At 42.9% G+C, this 12,506-nt stretch overlaps 1 protein-coding gene across 1 annotated transcript in view; it reads right to left on the bottom strand.

The window, feature by feature from the left end:
* GGA3 (golgi-associated, gamma adaptin ear containing, ARF binding protein 3) overlaps positions 1–11,800 on the bottom strand; it is a 15,744-nt gene extending 3,944 nt beyond the window's left edge. Inside the window, 13 exon segments of the mRNA XM_009703544.1 lie at positions 313–635; positions 1,039–1,106; positions 1,746–2,015; positions 3,025–3,141; positions 3,631–3,712; positions 4,746–4,883; positions 6,092–6,172; positions 6,711–6,814; positions 7,786–7,909; positions 8,696–8,794; positions 9,309–9,384; positions 10,123–10,207; positions 11,731–11,800. Of these exon segments, the coding sequence (XP_009701846.1) occupies positions 313–635; positions 1,039–1,106; positions 1,746–2,015; positions 3,025–3,141; positions 3,631–3,712; positions 4,746–4,883; positions 6,092–6,172; positions 6,711–6,814; positions 7,786–7,909; positions 8,696–8,794; positions 9,309–9,384; positions 10,123–10,207; positions 11,731–11,800 (1,637 nt within the window).
* Positions 11,801–12,506: the final 706 nt, after the last annotated feature.

The raw sequence follows: 12,506 nt of genomic DNA, 5'->3' as shown, positions 1-12,506 counted from the left end.
TGCCTTGGCAAAGGTGGGCAAGGCTAAGATGGGCAAAGGCCTCTGGTACCTTAGCAGCCTGTTCAACTTTACACCACACATTTGTACCAGGCAACAGTACAGCTGTTGTGCTCTACATAGTAGTGCCTGCCTTTCCCTCTTGGAGGTGGGACCCTCATTTTAGGCTGTAAACTGAAACCCTCTGAGAAGAAAAATCTCAATTGTACATTTCTACAAAACCAGAGAGTTCAAAGTCTGCCTCTGAACCTGGTGTTGCAGCAAGCTTGGCTTTCTAACTGCAGAGACAAAGCAAAGTCCAGGACTTTTGGTTACCCTTTGGCTTCTTCAAGGAGTTGTCCCAATGCATCCATCTTATGTGACATATTGCTCCCCACAGATGAGCTGAAGTACCCAGGAGCAGCTGGAATAGTCTTAGGAGGCCCTGCAGGGGCAGTCGGTCCAGCAGAGAATACAAATGGTGCTGAGTTTGGTGCTGGGATGCTGGGAGCAGTCTGAGAGGCTGTGAAAGCAGAGGGCAGCGTCACTGACGTTCCACACGTGGTCTGTGATGTCTGATGGAGAAGAGGGTTCCCTGCAGGGTTGCAAGTAACAGTCACCATCTTCGGATTAAAGAAATCCAGGTCCAACTGGTCATTCTGAAAGAGAGGACAAGTAGATGTTCTAACTCACTGCTACGCCCTGTTGTAGAGATGGCACTGTTACGGAGGGAGATAGATTTACCGCAAAAACAGGTGCTGGGTGGCAAGCAGCAAAGTCTGTGGCCTATGTCAGGACTACATCTGATCTGTAATTTAAGCAAAGGAGGTGCTAACATCATGGGGGACAGATGGGGAATTGAGAAAGCCAGGTTCAGGGATATCTACTCTGTTTAGACACAGCTATTCCAGATTTTAGGGCTACGTCAGACTTCCTCTCAGGAACAGCTGCCCCTCTGCCTGTATGTGTCATCACATGTTTCTCCAAGGTGACAGAGTGTGTCCTGAGACCTCTTACAATGAGAACCCCTCCCTCCCCTTACCCTGAGACCCTCCTCTGTACCTCAAATATGCTCCACTGGTGGTTTTCTGAGGTCTCCTTCACTGCTGCAGGGGCTGGGTCATTTAGACCTGAAAGGAAAAATAACAAACACGTGACTGGAGGAGAAAATGAATTAGGTGTCATCCCTTGACAATTGTTTCAGTACCATCAAACTACTTGATTCAGCTCTGCCAGAGCCCAAGAACCTGAAGAAAGACTGAAATGGGCTGCAAGTCCATGATCAGGAAGAGACTGACAGCACCAGTAGCTGACAGTCAGCCCCTGCACACAGCTCTTCTAACCCTTTTGGGTGTGCAGTGTCTTCTGCTGCTCATAGCTGCTGGGCTCCACAGGCAGGCATTCTGCAGGCTCCTACACACAACCCCTCTAAAGCACCTTGTTCTTCAGCACAGCCACAAAGTCAGGGGTGAAATCTGTACCAAACTGCAGCCTGCATGTCCAGCGTGTCCAATTACACTCAACAGTTATTTCACCTGCAGCCTACTCTGGGAAGATCAGAGTTTTTAATACTGACTCACTGACCAGGTCTTATATTCAGGATGATGCAAGGGAGCATCCCCTGGACTTCTCCAGAAACCAAAGGCATCTCATGCTCCATTTAGGCATGCCACGTGTGCGATCAGCCCCCACGCACACGCTGAAGGAAGAAAGCAGTCTTTGTTAGGCGTGGATTGAGTAGCCCTTTTCTGGGCTCCTCAGTGTCTTACCTAAGCACAGAAGCTCCTCATCCAGCAAGGAGAGGGAGTTGGTCGTGCTGCTCTGCTGCGCAGGTGTGGCTTCTACTTGGCTAGAGGAACTGCTCCGCAACTGTGCGAACGTCTGGGGAGGAGGCGGGAGAATGGGGATTTCTGCTGGGGCTGGGGCTACTGTGGGCGCTGGCGTCAGGGTGGTGGGTGGCATTGGAGGTGGCGGGGTGTTGGTGACTTCCAATCCAGCAAGATCAATGAGGGTGTTGAGATTACTTGTGGAGTTACTCCCTGCAGCGGACAGGAGAAGAGCACTACTAGGAAAGAAGGCAAAAGGCTCAGAGCAAACCCAATGTACAGAAGAAATTATCAGAGAGATGTTTTAGATAACACAGATCTTCATTTAATCATGGCTTATGGCTCTTTACAACAGAGAAAGCCCACCTGCTTTCCACCTAACCATTTGCTGTCCACAAACTACTTAAATCAACCCAGATACTTACGAAATTTCTATATGAAAAGCAACACCTGCTCTAACCGCTGCTCCTTCCCCAGTGCTTCTTGTAGCATAATTCATAGTATTTTGAAAATCTTTTGAGCTCAGATGAGGCTTTGGGAGACCCTATAGAATTACAATAAACAAAGGCTACCAGAGAGCTCGAAAGCTGAGGAAAATTCATATACTGTCTCGATCTTCATATTTAGGACAATCTTGTCTCAATAAGATACTGTCAAGCAGCATTATGCATTCCTCTACTGCTCTCCATGCAGAAATGTTTAAGTGACTCCCAAATGGTAATTCTGCCACACACATGTCCAGAGCTTTCAATGGTGAAGCTGAAGTGTAAACTGGGCAACTGGCCTAAAGGCACAAATGGAATTGCTGGCAAAGCCAGGAGCAGGACCCCTGGCCTGGCTCCCACTCTCCTGCTCTTGTCCTTTTGATAACATTGTTGTCTTCTTACAGGGTCACCATTAAGAAACAGGACAAGTGTGGAGAGGAAAATGTATGAGAACTTCCAGCCATACAAACTGTTCGGATGCAGGTTTGCTACTGACATTATCAAAGGTTTCAATAACATGGAATGAGCAATGGAAAATGCAAAGCTGCAGCACTGGTGCTCATGTCCAGAATTGTTTATCCGTTGCTCAGGAGCTGTCTTGTCCCCCTCTGATTCACAAACTGCTGGCCACAAGAACCATCAACAGCCTACTTTACCATAATTCATACGAAACCCTGTCCAAAAGAATTAGAATTGCAGGATTCAAAAATTAAACGGTTGGTTTCCCAGAAACTCACCTTCCACTACAGGCATCACACGGAGATCCACTTCACCATTGATCACGTGCCCCTCTATTATTTTTTTATAGGAATTTATCACATGGGATAAATTGTCACTGGCCTGTAGAATATCCCCTACATGCAAGAGAGACAAAAATGACCCTCAAGACTTTAGTTACTTTGCTCCCACTAATGCTGAGAGCACTCAGTTATCAACTAAATAATCAACAAGAAAAAACATAATTATTTGGCTATGAGCTCCATTACTCTCTGTCTTTGCCATGCTTCTCTAAGCAATACCCTGACTTTTCTAGGTGCATGCACAGTAACAATGAAAACATGAGTCCAAGGCTTTGCCCCCTACAGCAACCCCCCTCCCCTTCCAAAGCAGCAGCTGTCCCCCATTATTGCCCCCAGCTTCCCTAACCACCAACACCACTGTCAAGTCCTTGCCTGAATTTAAATGGTAAGCATAAAGAGGCAAGGATCTTGTCTTCATCTGCTTGCTCAAAGCAAAGTGCATCCACAGTGAAGAGGCATCCTTACAGCAGCCGTTCCCTTGCTGAACCCTTGCACAGTCACAGGTCACAAAAGCAATTAAAAAAGAAGTGTAGCTTAGTTTACCCAAACTGCTGTCGTTATCCTCTGTCTCACTGGCCAGCTTGAATAACGTCCGCCTTTTGGTTTCACACCTTTCATAGAGCTCCTAGGAAGACAGATTAGGACAAAGGGTTTCATCAGCCAGGAGCCACTATCAGCAATACCAGTCAGCACAGAATGACTCCCCAGGCAGGCTCTGGAAAGCCCAGAATAGAGACACCAGTCTTCCCGTGCTGAATGTGCCAGCGTGGCTGGACAACCAAGATCCCCTGTCCCTGCCCTATTAACAGAGCTGTGAGGCATTACATTAGCCTGGGAGTCTAAACACAACCTCCATTTTCAATACAACATCTCTCAGTCCTTCCTCACATCAGCACTTATAGCCACCCCTGTCCAAAAGAGATGTTCGTTCCTTGTAGTACAGTAGTCCCTAAAAGCCCAAGGAAGAGTAGAATTGTGCTTCAAGAATTATGCTTCAATTGTGCTGCAACCGCTACTCAGAGAGTCTGCAACCACATAGAAGAAAGGTGGCAAGAAGAAAATGTTTCACAGAAACAAACCAGTTTATTAACCTGCTTACCATTGTTTCAGGAGCTTGTTGTTAAAAATGAGAAGTTTTAGCTTTTTTAATTAGATAAGGTGCAACTCTTCAAGGCCCTGGGCCTCTTCAACCAACCCTGGTGGCTGTTTTGATTTTTACCTTCTTGGTGTTCTCTCAACCTTCTAACACTAGCTAAAACTCTTCCTTCGAAGGGGAGGACATTTTTTCTGCCCCATTCAGCCTTTAGTTTATCCAGGCACAGTGCTGTAAGGGACAGTTACAATCTCCAATCAGTGTGTCCCAACAGCAGCAAGAATTACAAACTGCAGTTTGTTGATTCTGCCATGCTGCATCTTTGGAGAACAGCTGTACCTCACTTCAAGCATGTGTAAAACCAAGCTATTACCCACTGAGTCCTTTGGTGAAAGGCGTTAAAAGCATGGTTATTTTCTTTCCTGCTGTTTACAACAACTGCTCTTGTTTCTCGCCATTGCTCTCCATTTTATTGCACTGTTTGTAATTCTCTGCAAAACTCAAGTCTGTAAGAAGAAAGGACTGACTCCAGGATTTCTGGAAAGAAGGAGCAGCTCAGACCCACCTTCATGAGCTCCCTATCAGCCTCTGATGAGTCCTCTTTGCTGTAATGAACCAACATCTCATTCAGCAGCTTCACATTGTTATTTACTTCCTCCAGCGTGTGCATGCGCTTTGTCACTTTCTGAATCCGAGCCTCATCCTTCAGGGTGTAAAACACAGACATAAAAAGTGAATTTCCCTGTAAAGGTCCACAATATCACAACAACAGGTATTATCTGTAAATCATGTCAAGTAATGTCTACTGAAGGTTAAGCTAGGAAAAAAAACACAATAAAAAGCCTCTTCATTCATGTGAAACTTTGCTTATTTTATTATATTTTCACTACCATTCTGAAATGATAGAAACCCCCATATTTCTAAAAAGTCTCATTAAATAGACTTTAATGTATAATTATATCACTAGAAATAGAAAAGTTCCCAAAAGTTCCTTTCTGACCTTTTCAGAAGATTTTTTTTGGGGGGATGGGGGGGTGGGGGGTGTCACTTGATGCCATTTTACAAAAAAGATGTGTTTGAAGCAAAACATTTACTAGGAACAACAAGCACTATCTGGTAGAAAATGTCCACCCATCTCTGATATGAGATTCCAATTAAAGATGTAGGAGGGTCTGCCCTGGGGACAAGAGAAGCTTGAACAGAAACATTTCAGTAACCTATACATCCTCCTCAGTCCAAAAGCTATCCTTTTTTATTTTTTCTTGCCAGAATCACAGTGAGTCATTTCCTGGACTCCAGAGTTTCTAATGACTGCCATGGGTGGATGCATCACAGCTCTACAAACAGGAAGGTGTTTCCATGAAGCCTGCCTGTGAGAAGACCCAGTCCAATGACTCAGTCCTCAGTATCCAGGGGTGGTATGTGATGCTCCCACCAAACCCTGACATGAAATACCATCTAGAGTCATGAGAACACAGTTAATTACAAGGGGCATTCAATCCTTGCCCTTTCTTGCCCTGTCCTCCACCAGAAACACCAACTGTAGACATTTTTGTGATACAAACATCTCCCAGTTGTGAGCTAGAGTCAAAAATTACAAGACATTCCTATCACACAGAGCCCCAAGTTATCAGATGGCAACCCCTTTATGCCATTAACCATGGGGACTAGATGCAAGTTAGCACTGTCAGAGCTTTTAAAAAATAATAAAAGGCTGGATCTCACTGATGGTCAGTCTCATTCAGTCCCCACAACTTAACTAAGGAATGTACTAACAATGTTCCCAGAGCCTGGAAAACCCAGGTTCTGCCATTCACGTGATTCTAAAACCGTCCACAATTTTGAAGTCAAATTGCTTAAAACCTGGAAAGCAGACTGATGACTGGGACCAATCCTACAGGAAGTTCTTACCTCTTTTACCATGGATTTTATAAGCTTGTTGGCCTCTTGTAGATCATCTGGGTTTTTGCTTTTCAGCAGTTTGGCTAGAAGCTGTAAGATGAGAAGAGGATATTCAGGAAACAAATAAAGTCCCTTTGGCAAAGGGAAGCAGCAAAAGGAATCTAAGTGAGCAATTCGGGGGAAGAGAGATACAGCCCACTATTACAAAGCTTACACTGCTTTCACAGTTACAGTCACTTCAGCAGAAGTCATTTATGGTTTATTATTCTATGTGAGTTGTTGCATTCTTGCTTCTACACAGGACATATACTGTGAAATCTCAGAGACTTCTGACACTAGATAATTATTCCTCCCATACATCATTTTTGGTCCTCTGTGTGAAATGTTCTCTGCCTTCCAGCATTACAGGAGGATGGCACTTTAACTAGGAATAACCTCATAATGGTTACACAGTCAAGGCCTTAACTGGAACTTCATGATAAGGAGGTGGACAAATCAATGAGTTCTGTGAAAGTACGCACCACCACCACAAAAATAAAAGCCAAATTAGTGTACTTTACTTCCTTATTCTAAATGTGCATTGAGTAATCATTTTGCGTAGTGATTACGATATAAGTCTTCACTGCACCTTGGATTTCTCCTCATCATCAAACACAGGGTTTTTGGGACGAGGCGGTGGAGAAGGAATCAGGGTTCTGTCCGCAGGAATCACAGGATCAAACATAACGATCCCTGAAAGCAGAAAGGGAAGACATGTGGGTTTGCAGATGCAGTAACACCAGGCAGTGCACCCAGTGATTCACAGGCTGCTATCAAAGTGAACACGCAGTCAATCTGCCCACTGATACTAGCACACTGTTCCCACGGACAATACAGGATCAAAATCACTGTGCATGCTAGCTGGAAAAACAAAGAAAGTTTTCTTTAATAAAGGCCAAAACCCCAGCAAATGTGTTGCCATGTCCATATTGCTCCCGTAATAGCTCAGTATAATCAATAGCTCTCCGCTATTTGTCTTTCCCCCTTTCACTTTCACTGTTGAACCACTAAGTGAAGTCCTGGACAGCCCAGCTTTGTGCAAACTCAAGGGCATGACATTTGTTTGTATATATGAGCTGAGCAGGAAAGCAGATAGCAACACAGAATGGGCTGATGAGCAGACTCCTAACCACGAGGGGGGAAAGAGCTACACTCCCTGCTTGTTCCATTGTCAAATCCTTGTATTTGTGCTCTACCTCAAGAGCTTTCCTGGAAACAATTTTTCTCGTGTTGAAGCCGCAGGCTTCTCAGCTAAGCTTTTTTCACTGTGCCTACACAAGAAATTTGATTCAGTTGAACTAAAGGTACAATTCTAAAGCGACCTAGTTAAAAGAACACAAAAGGCTACATGGAGGCTCTTATTTCACTTTAAATTAGACTTGTTCAAATCATTTAATAACTAGTTCCAGAAAACCTCAAAAAAGACCCTGCAAACCAAAACAAAAGTATTTGCAAGCTGTTTAACTAATCTAGTTAAAAAAGCCAACCAAACCCCGCCCAAGGCATTTAAATATAACAAGAAGCTTTTCAGGGAATTTCTCCCTTGTTCTGTCTCCCCTCAGGGCTTTCCTTGATCCCACGTAATTAGAAGCTGTATATTTTCTGACACTCCTGCTTAAAGCACAGGCTGGAGAGAATGCATGAACGAGCAGCTGAATTCCTACCTTGTCGCTTCAGCATGTAGTAGGCATCCTTGATTTTGGATTCTTCTGGTAATGCCACTGTCCAGCTATACAGCAATTCAATGACTTTGGTCTTCACCTTCTCTGACACTCGGTCTCCCAGGTACTAAGAGTGGAAAAAAGATGTAAATTTTCCACATTCTTCATTCCTTTATAAAAATAAAGCCCAAACCCAGAGAATAGTTCAGTGATATACATTAAAAGGTATATAATCCAAGCTCTAAGATGATCTAAGATACATCTTATCAAGAGGAAAAAATGCTCCTCTGATATATTTGAAAGAACAGCGAAGAGAACCTTTGTGATTATCTTCAGCAAAAGAAAAGGCAGCTATTGTGTTGGTTTCAGGATTTCGCTATCTAAAAATTACAGCAACACAGACAACCACCCCCTCCTCTGTCCTATGGGAAAAGATCTGGGAATACTTTGCTGCATCAATCACACCATGGGGGGCCTCTGTCTATTTTTTGCCACGTTAAACTGATCGTGAATGTTGAGGGACTTAGCCAGGCACTGCTTACACAGCAAGCCGGCAGCAGAGTGAGGACCAGAACTCTATGATGTGTTGCCAAGTCTCTTGTTTTAACCTCTGCATCACACCTCTCTTCCACTGACACTGGAGTTTCATTTGGTTTCTAAGCTTTAGAAGTCCTTGAGTTACATGAAGGATTAGAACAGCACAGAGGATATATACTGATGGTAAGTAAGTGCAACTTACTAAGAAAAGCAGAGCATAAAAAAAAAACCGAAACCAAATACCCTTAGCTAACAAATGAATACAAGCTAAGAAATGCAATTAGCCAGACAGAGCACCACAAACATTTTGGATGTTGCCTGTAGCTTACAGAGGCTAAACAAAAAGTAAATACAGCCATAAGGCTCAGGGACTAACCTTTGGAGACACAACTTTGATTAACTCGTTTAAAAAGCGAAACTTCCCTACTTCGTTATGAAATCTTCTCCCACAATTCTTCATACAAGCTTCTAGCACCTGCATTCAAGTAACAAAAACAGGGGTTGAAATGAACACCAAAACCCTACAATAACAGCATAGCTGTGCTCTGCTTATAGGAGAACTGAAGGACCCATGTCAGTGAGATACGTATTCCTGCCCTGCAATACAGGCACAAGTCTTCAGTCTTTAGGGGTGACACACCAAGACAAGCTGGTCTCCCACCCTCAGCCATGTATATATGGGTCTAAGTTATCTCACCATTAGGTCTCATAACGACAAACACAAATCTTGCCTGAAGATAATAAATAAAAGCAGCTAAAAGTAAACCAGAGTTATTTCTGAGTGCTCTATTGCTGATGAGCAATTTGGACACTTCAGTTATGTAGCTGTGCTCCCTCTCACCGTCCACTCCCTCCCAGCAGAGGGGAATCAGGGCATTCAGCCCCAGTACTAGTCACAGCTAACACATACTGTGCCCTCCTTATACTCCGCACAGGTGACATAAAATGATATATAACTGGATTTAAGAGGAGGGGTAAGGACTACCTACTGTCAAGGCTTGGACTGCCTCCCATTCCTGTGGCGACTGGATTTTATGAGCCAGGAGTCTCACAGCTATCTGTGGCCTAAAACAAAGCAGATCCCTATTACAAACAAACACAGTGAAGGATTTTCAGATTTTCACAAATTCTGCTGTTTAAACGAGACTTCTTTCACATAATTAAAAGGAAATGCCATTTAGTAGTTTTTATCTTTCCATCAGTCTACAAAGGCTAACAAGAAATGTTCAGGGCATCTTTGTAAGCCTGGGTGTTTGCACATATGAAAGGAAGCAAGGGCTGGTAGTCTGAGCCAGCAATTCCAGATTCTTCCTTGGGAGGGGCCAAACAACTCCCAGTACAGTCCCCAGCCCAGGAAATCACTTCATTTCTCTTGCATTAGTTTCCTTTTTCCAGATGAAAACACTTCTTCCTTAGGTCACAGGAATGCTGTGACCCAGGAGGTTTCCTCAGGTAAGCCTCGTAAAGATTTTAAAAGCGTGAAGCCCCATCAGGCACTAAGAGTTGTAACCCCATTTTACAGACTGGCAAACAGAATCTCTTTGGCTAGATGAGAACCCTGCAGCTGCAGAAGCTGACCTTAGAGGCAGATTCAGAATTCCCATTTTCCTAGTGCTCAGTCTGTGTATAAGTCATGCTGCCTTTCACAGAAGAGAAATCACACTTCACAGCTTTTTGTTTCTTTCCTAGCCAGATCTTCCTTGCAGTATATATATAAGAAAACATGAAAGTTTGATGACCAAATTATATATTTCAAACTGTGAATGTTAATTTACTAAGTCTAGAGCAGTTTGGGACACCTACCCTTCAAGTTCTTTGTTGATCTGGTCACAGAATCCAATGATGTATTCCCAGTCTTCTTGCCTGTTAGATGGGTTAGTGGCTTTATCTTTGGCAAGGGAAAAAGAACATATTACCAATCAAGCAAAAGAAACAGTATAAAAGGTCATGCATTTCCTAGAGAAAAGCATTTGACATCCATTGCCAACTATAAAAAAGGAGAGAGAAGTTCACACATGGTATGTCTGTTCAGGGAAAAGGGTGGGTCCAAGATGAGACATCCAAATATCCAGCAAGAATCACTGCTTCCCAAAAAAGCAGGTGCCAAATCTCAAGTACTTCGAAACACGCTACTCCCATACTCTAAATGAGAGTACAGGATAAAATATTTGAGCTCACACAGTTCCTCTCTGACTGAAATGCTCTCTCTTTCTATTTGGCTGTAAAATTAAACTCCTTAAAGGCTAACCCCTCACACTTTCTACATAGGAAATTATTTTTGTATTCCCTGGGAGTTTTGGAGAAGTAAGAGCTGGAACATCAGATGTTTAATATAAGCCATTTAGCATTAACACTTGTTTTTAGAGTGTCAGTTGATTTGTTAGATGCCTTAGCATTTCTCCTGGGAATAAGGAACTGAAATTTATTATTATACATTGAGTTGTTCTTGCAAGTAATAAACACCACAGCCTGTACCTGATCAGGAATTCAAATCCTATATGCTCAAACTGAGAGATCGATGCTGTACTGACTGGGCTATTTCAGGCTCCTGAAGGATCCTCCCTCGAGTATCAGGACCTTGCTTATTGTACCGATTGCAGAATAGTGAGGCTATCAGCATCTTTTTTTGTTATGAATGCATCTTCTCCCTGTATTCTATTTAACTCTGATGAAGCACTGAATTTACAGTAGACAAGATTCCCGCTTTAACCTAATTTTCCAGTCAAGATGACCAGATATGATGATTTTTCTTTCTTGTAAGGGAAGAAACAACGCACTGTAGCTATATATCTAAGGCCTGGCATTTAAGAAGCCTCCTTCAAAATTTTAATACAATGGAAAGAGATCCAGAAAAGAAAATATTGCTTAGACAGATAGTACACAGCAGAGGATGAAAGACAGGAAAAAACCCAGCACACATCCCTGTACGTTCATCATAGAGTGAAGCATAACAAAAAAACACATGCTACATTACAAAGTGTCATTTTTTATCATCATTAAAACATATCCTTTTACCTTTCCACAGGCAGATAAAACCAGCTGTCAGACATCTACTCTGAAACCTCACTTTCACAGTGCACCTTAGTCCTCCCACTGTGGCAGTTCTACAAGGTTTGCTTCTATTTTCCTCTTCACGGAAGGACAGTTGTAGAGTAATTTTGTAAATTGTTCCATGGATTGCATCTGTAAAATACTCTGCAGAGGTGAATCTCTGTGCCCGCTGCTGACTTTCATGGGACTCTAGATAAGCAAAAGGCAGCACTCAGGGAGGACCACATCTTCTTGTACTAGCCAAGCTACCGAGCTATTTTTTGAACTCAAGAGATTCAAGGGAAGTTTAGTCTAAAATGCAGCTGCTGCAGAGCCAAGCAACTGTTAAAAACATACGTAGCACTTAAACCTTATTACCACACTCACAACTGCTGAACGCCCTGGAAGCATCATGAAACCATGAATTTACAACAATCTAAAGTCTTTTCATGCAAGTCAAATGGCATTTTGCATGGTTCGGTGCTCCAAAGCACCTCCGCTGCTCTGCAGGCCTAGATGAAAAAAATACAGTTCTTGGCTGGAGTTAATGGAATTTATTTAACAAATACAGGAAGAGCACAAACAAATAAGGACACTCAAGCAAATGAACTCTTTGTTGGTTGCACATCCTGAAATTAGGAAAAAGATGTGGTACAAACAGGAAAATGTAACCAACATTTACAGTTAACACTTGGAACATGGAAAACTGTTCCAAACATCTCCAAAGATTTCTCGGAACGACACTGGATTATTTCACACTCCAGACTGGGTTCAGACTCATCTAAGTTTTTGCATTAAAAGCTCCCACATAAAGACAGTAACATCTCAGAAGGAGAGACAGATTACTGAAGGGAAGTTATGCTCCACATGAAGAAACTCCCTCTTTCTAACATTCATAAAATCTTCACGTGAAATCCTAGTTCATAAAAGTTAATAAGCTCAATGAAAAGTCCTGCCCTGGCTCTGGAGACTGATGTGTTTGCGTGTCACAACACAACAGCGTGTATGGATACTTATTACCAATCTCAGAATAGCCACATGAACACAGCATCCCAGATGAGCTAAATTACCTTGCTTAACCTTTTCAGGACATCCCTACATGAAGCTGCATCACATCTATGAAGGCATAACTTAAAATCCTCTATTTTTATGCAGAA

Source organism: Cariama cristata, unplaced genomic scaffold (assembly GCF_000690535.1).
Source record: "Cariama cristata isolate BGI_N322 unplaced genomic scaffold, ASM69053v1 scaffold22987, whole genome shotgun sequence".
In the NCBI taxonomy this organism is placed as follows: Eukaryota; Metazoa; Chordata; class Aves; order Cariamiformes; family Cariamidae; genus Cariama; species Cariama cristata.
The sequence above is the reverse complement of the archived record's forward strand: the minus strand, read 5'-3'. Positions and strand labels throughout refer to the sequence as shown.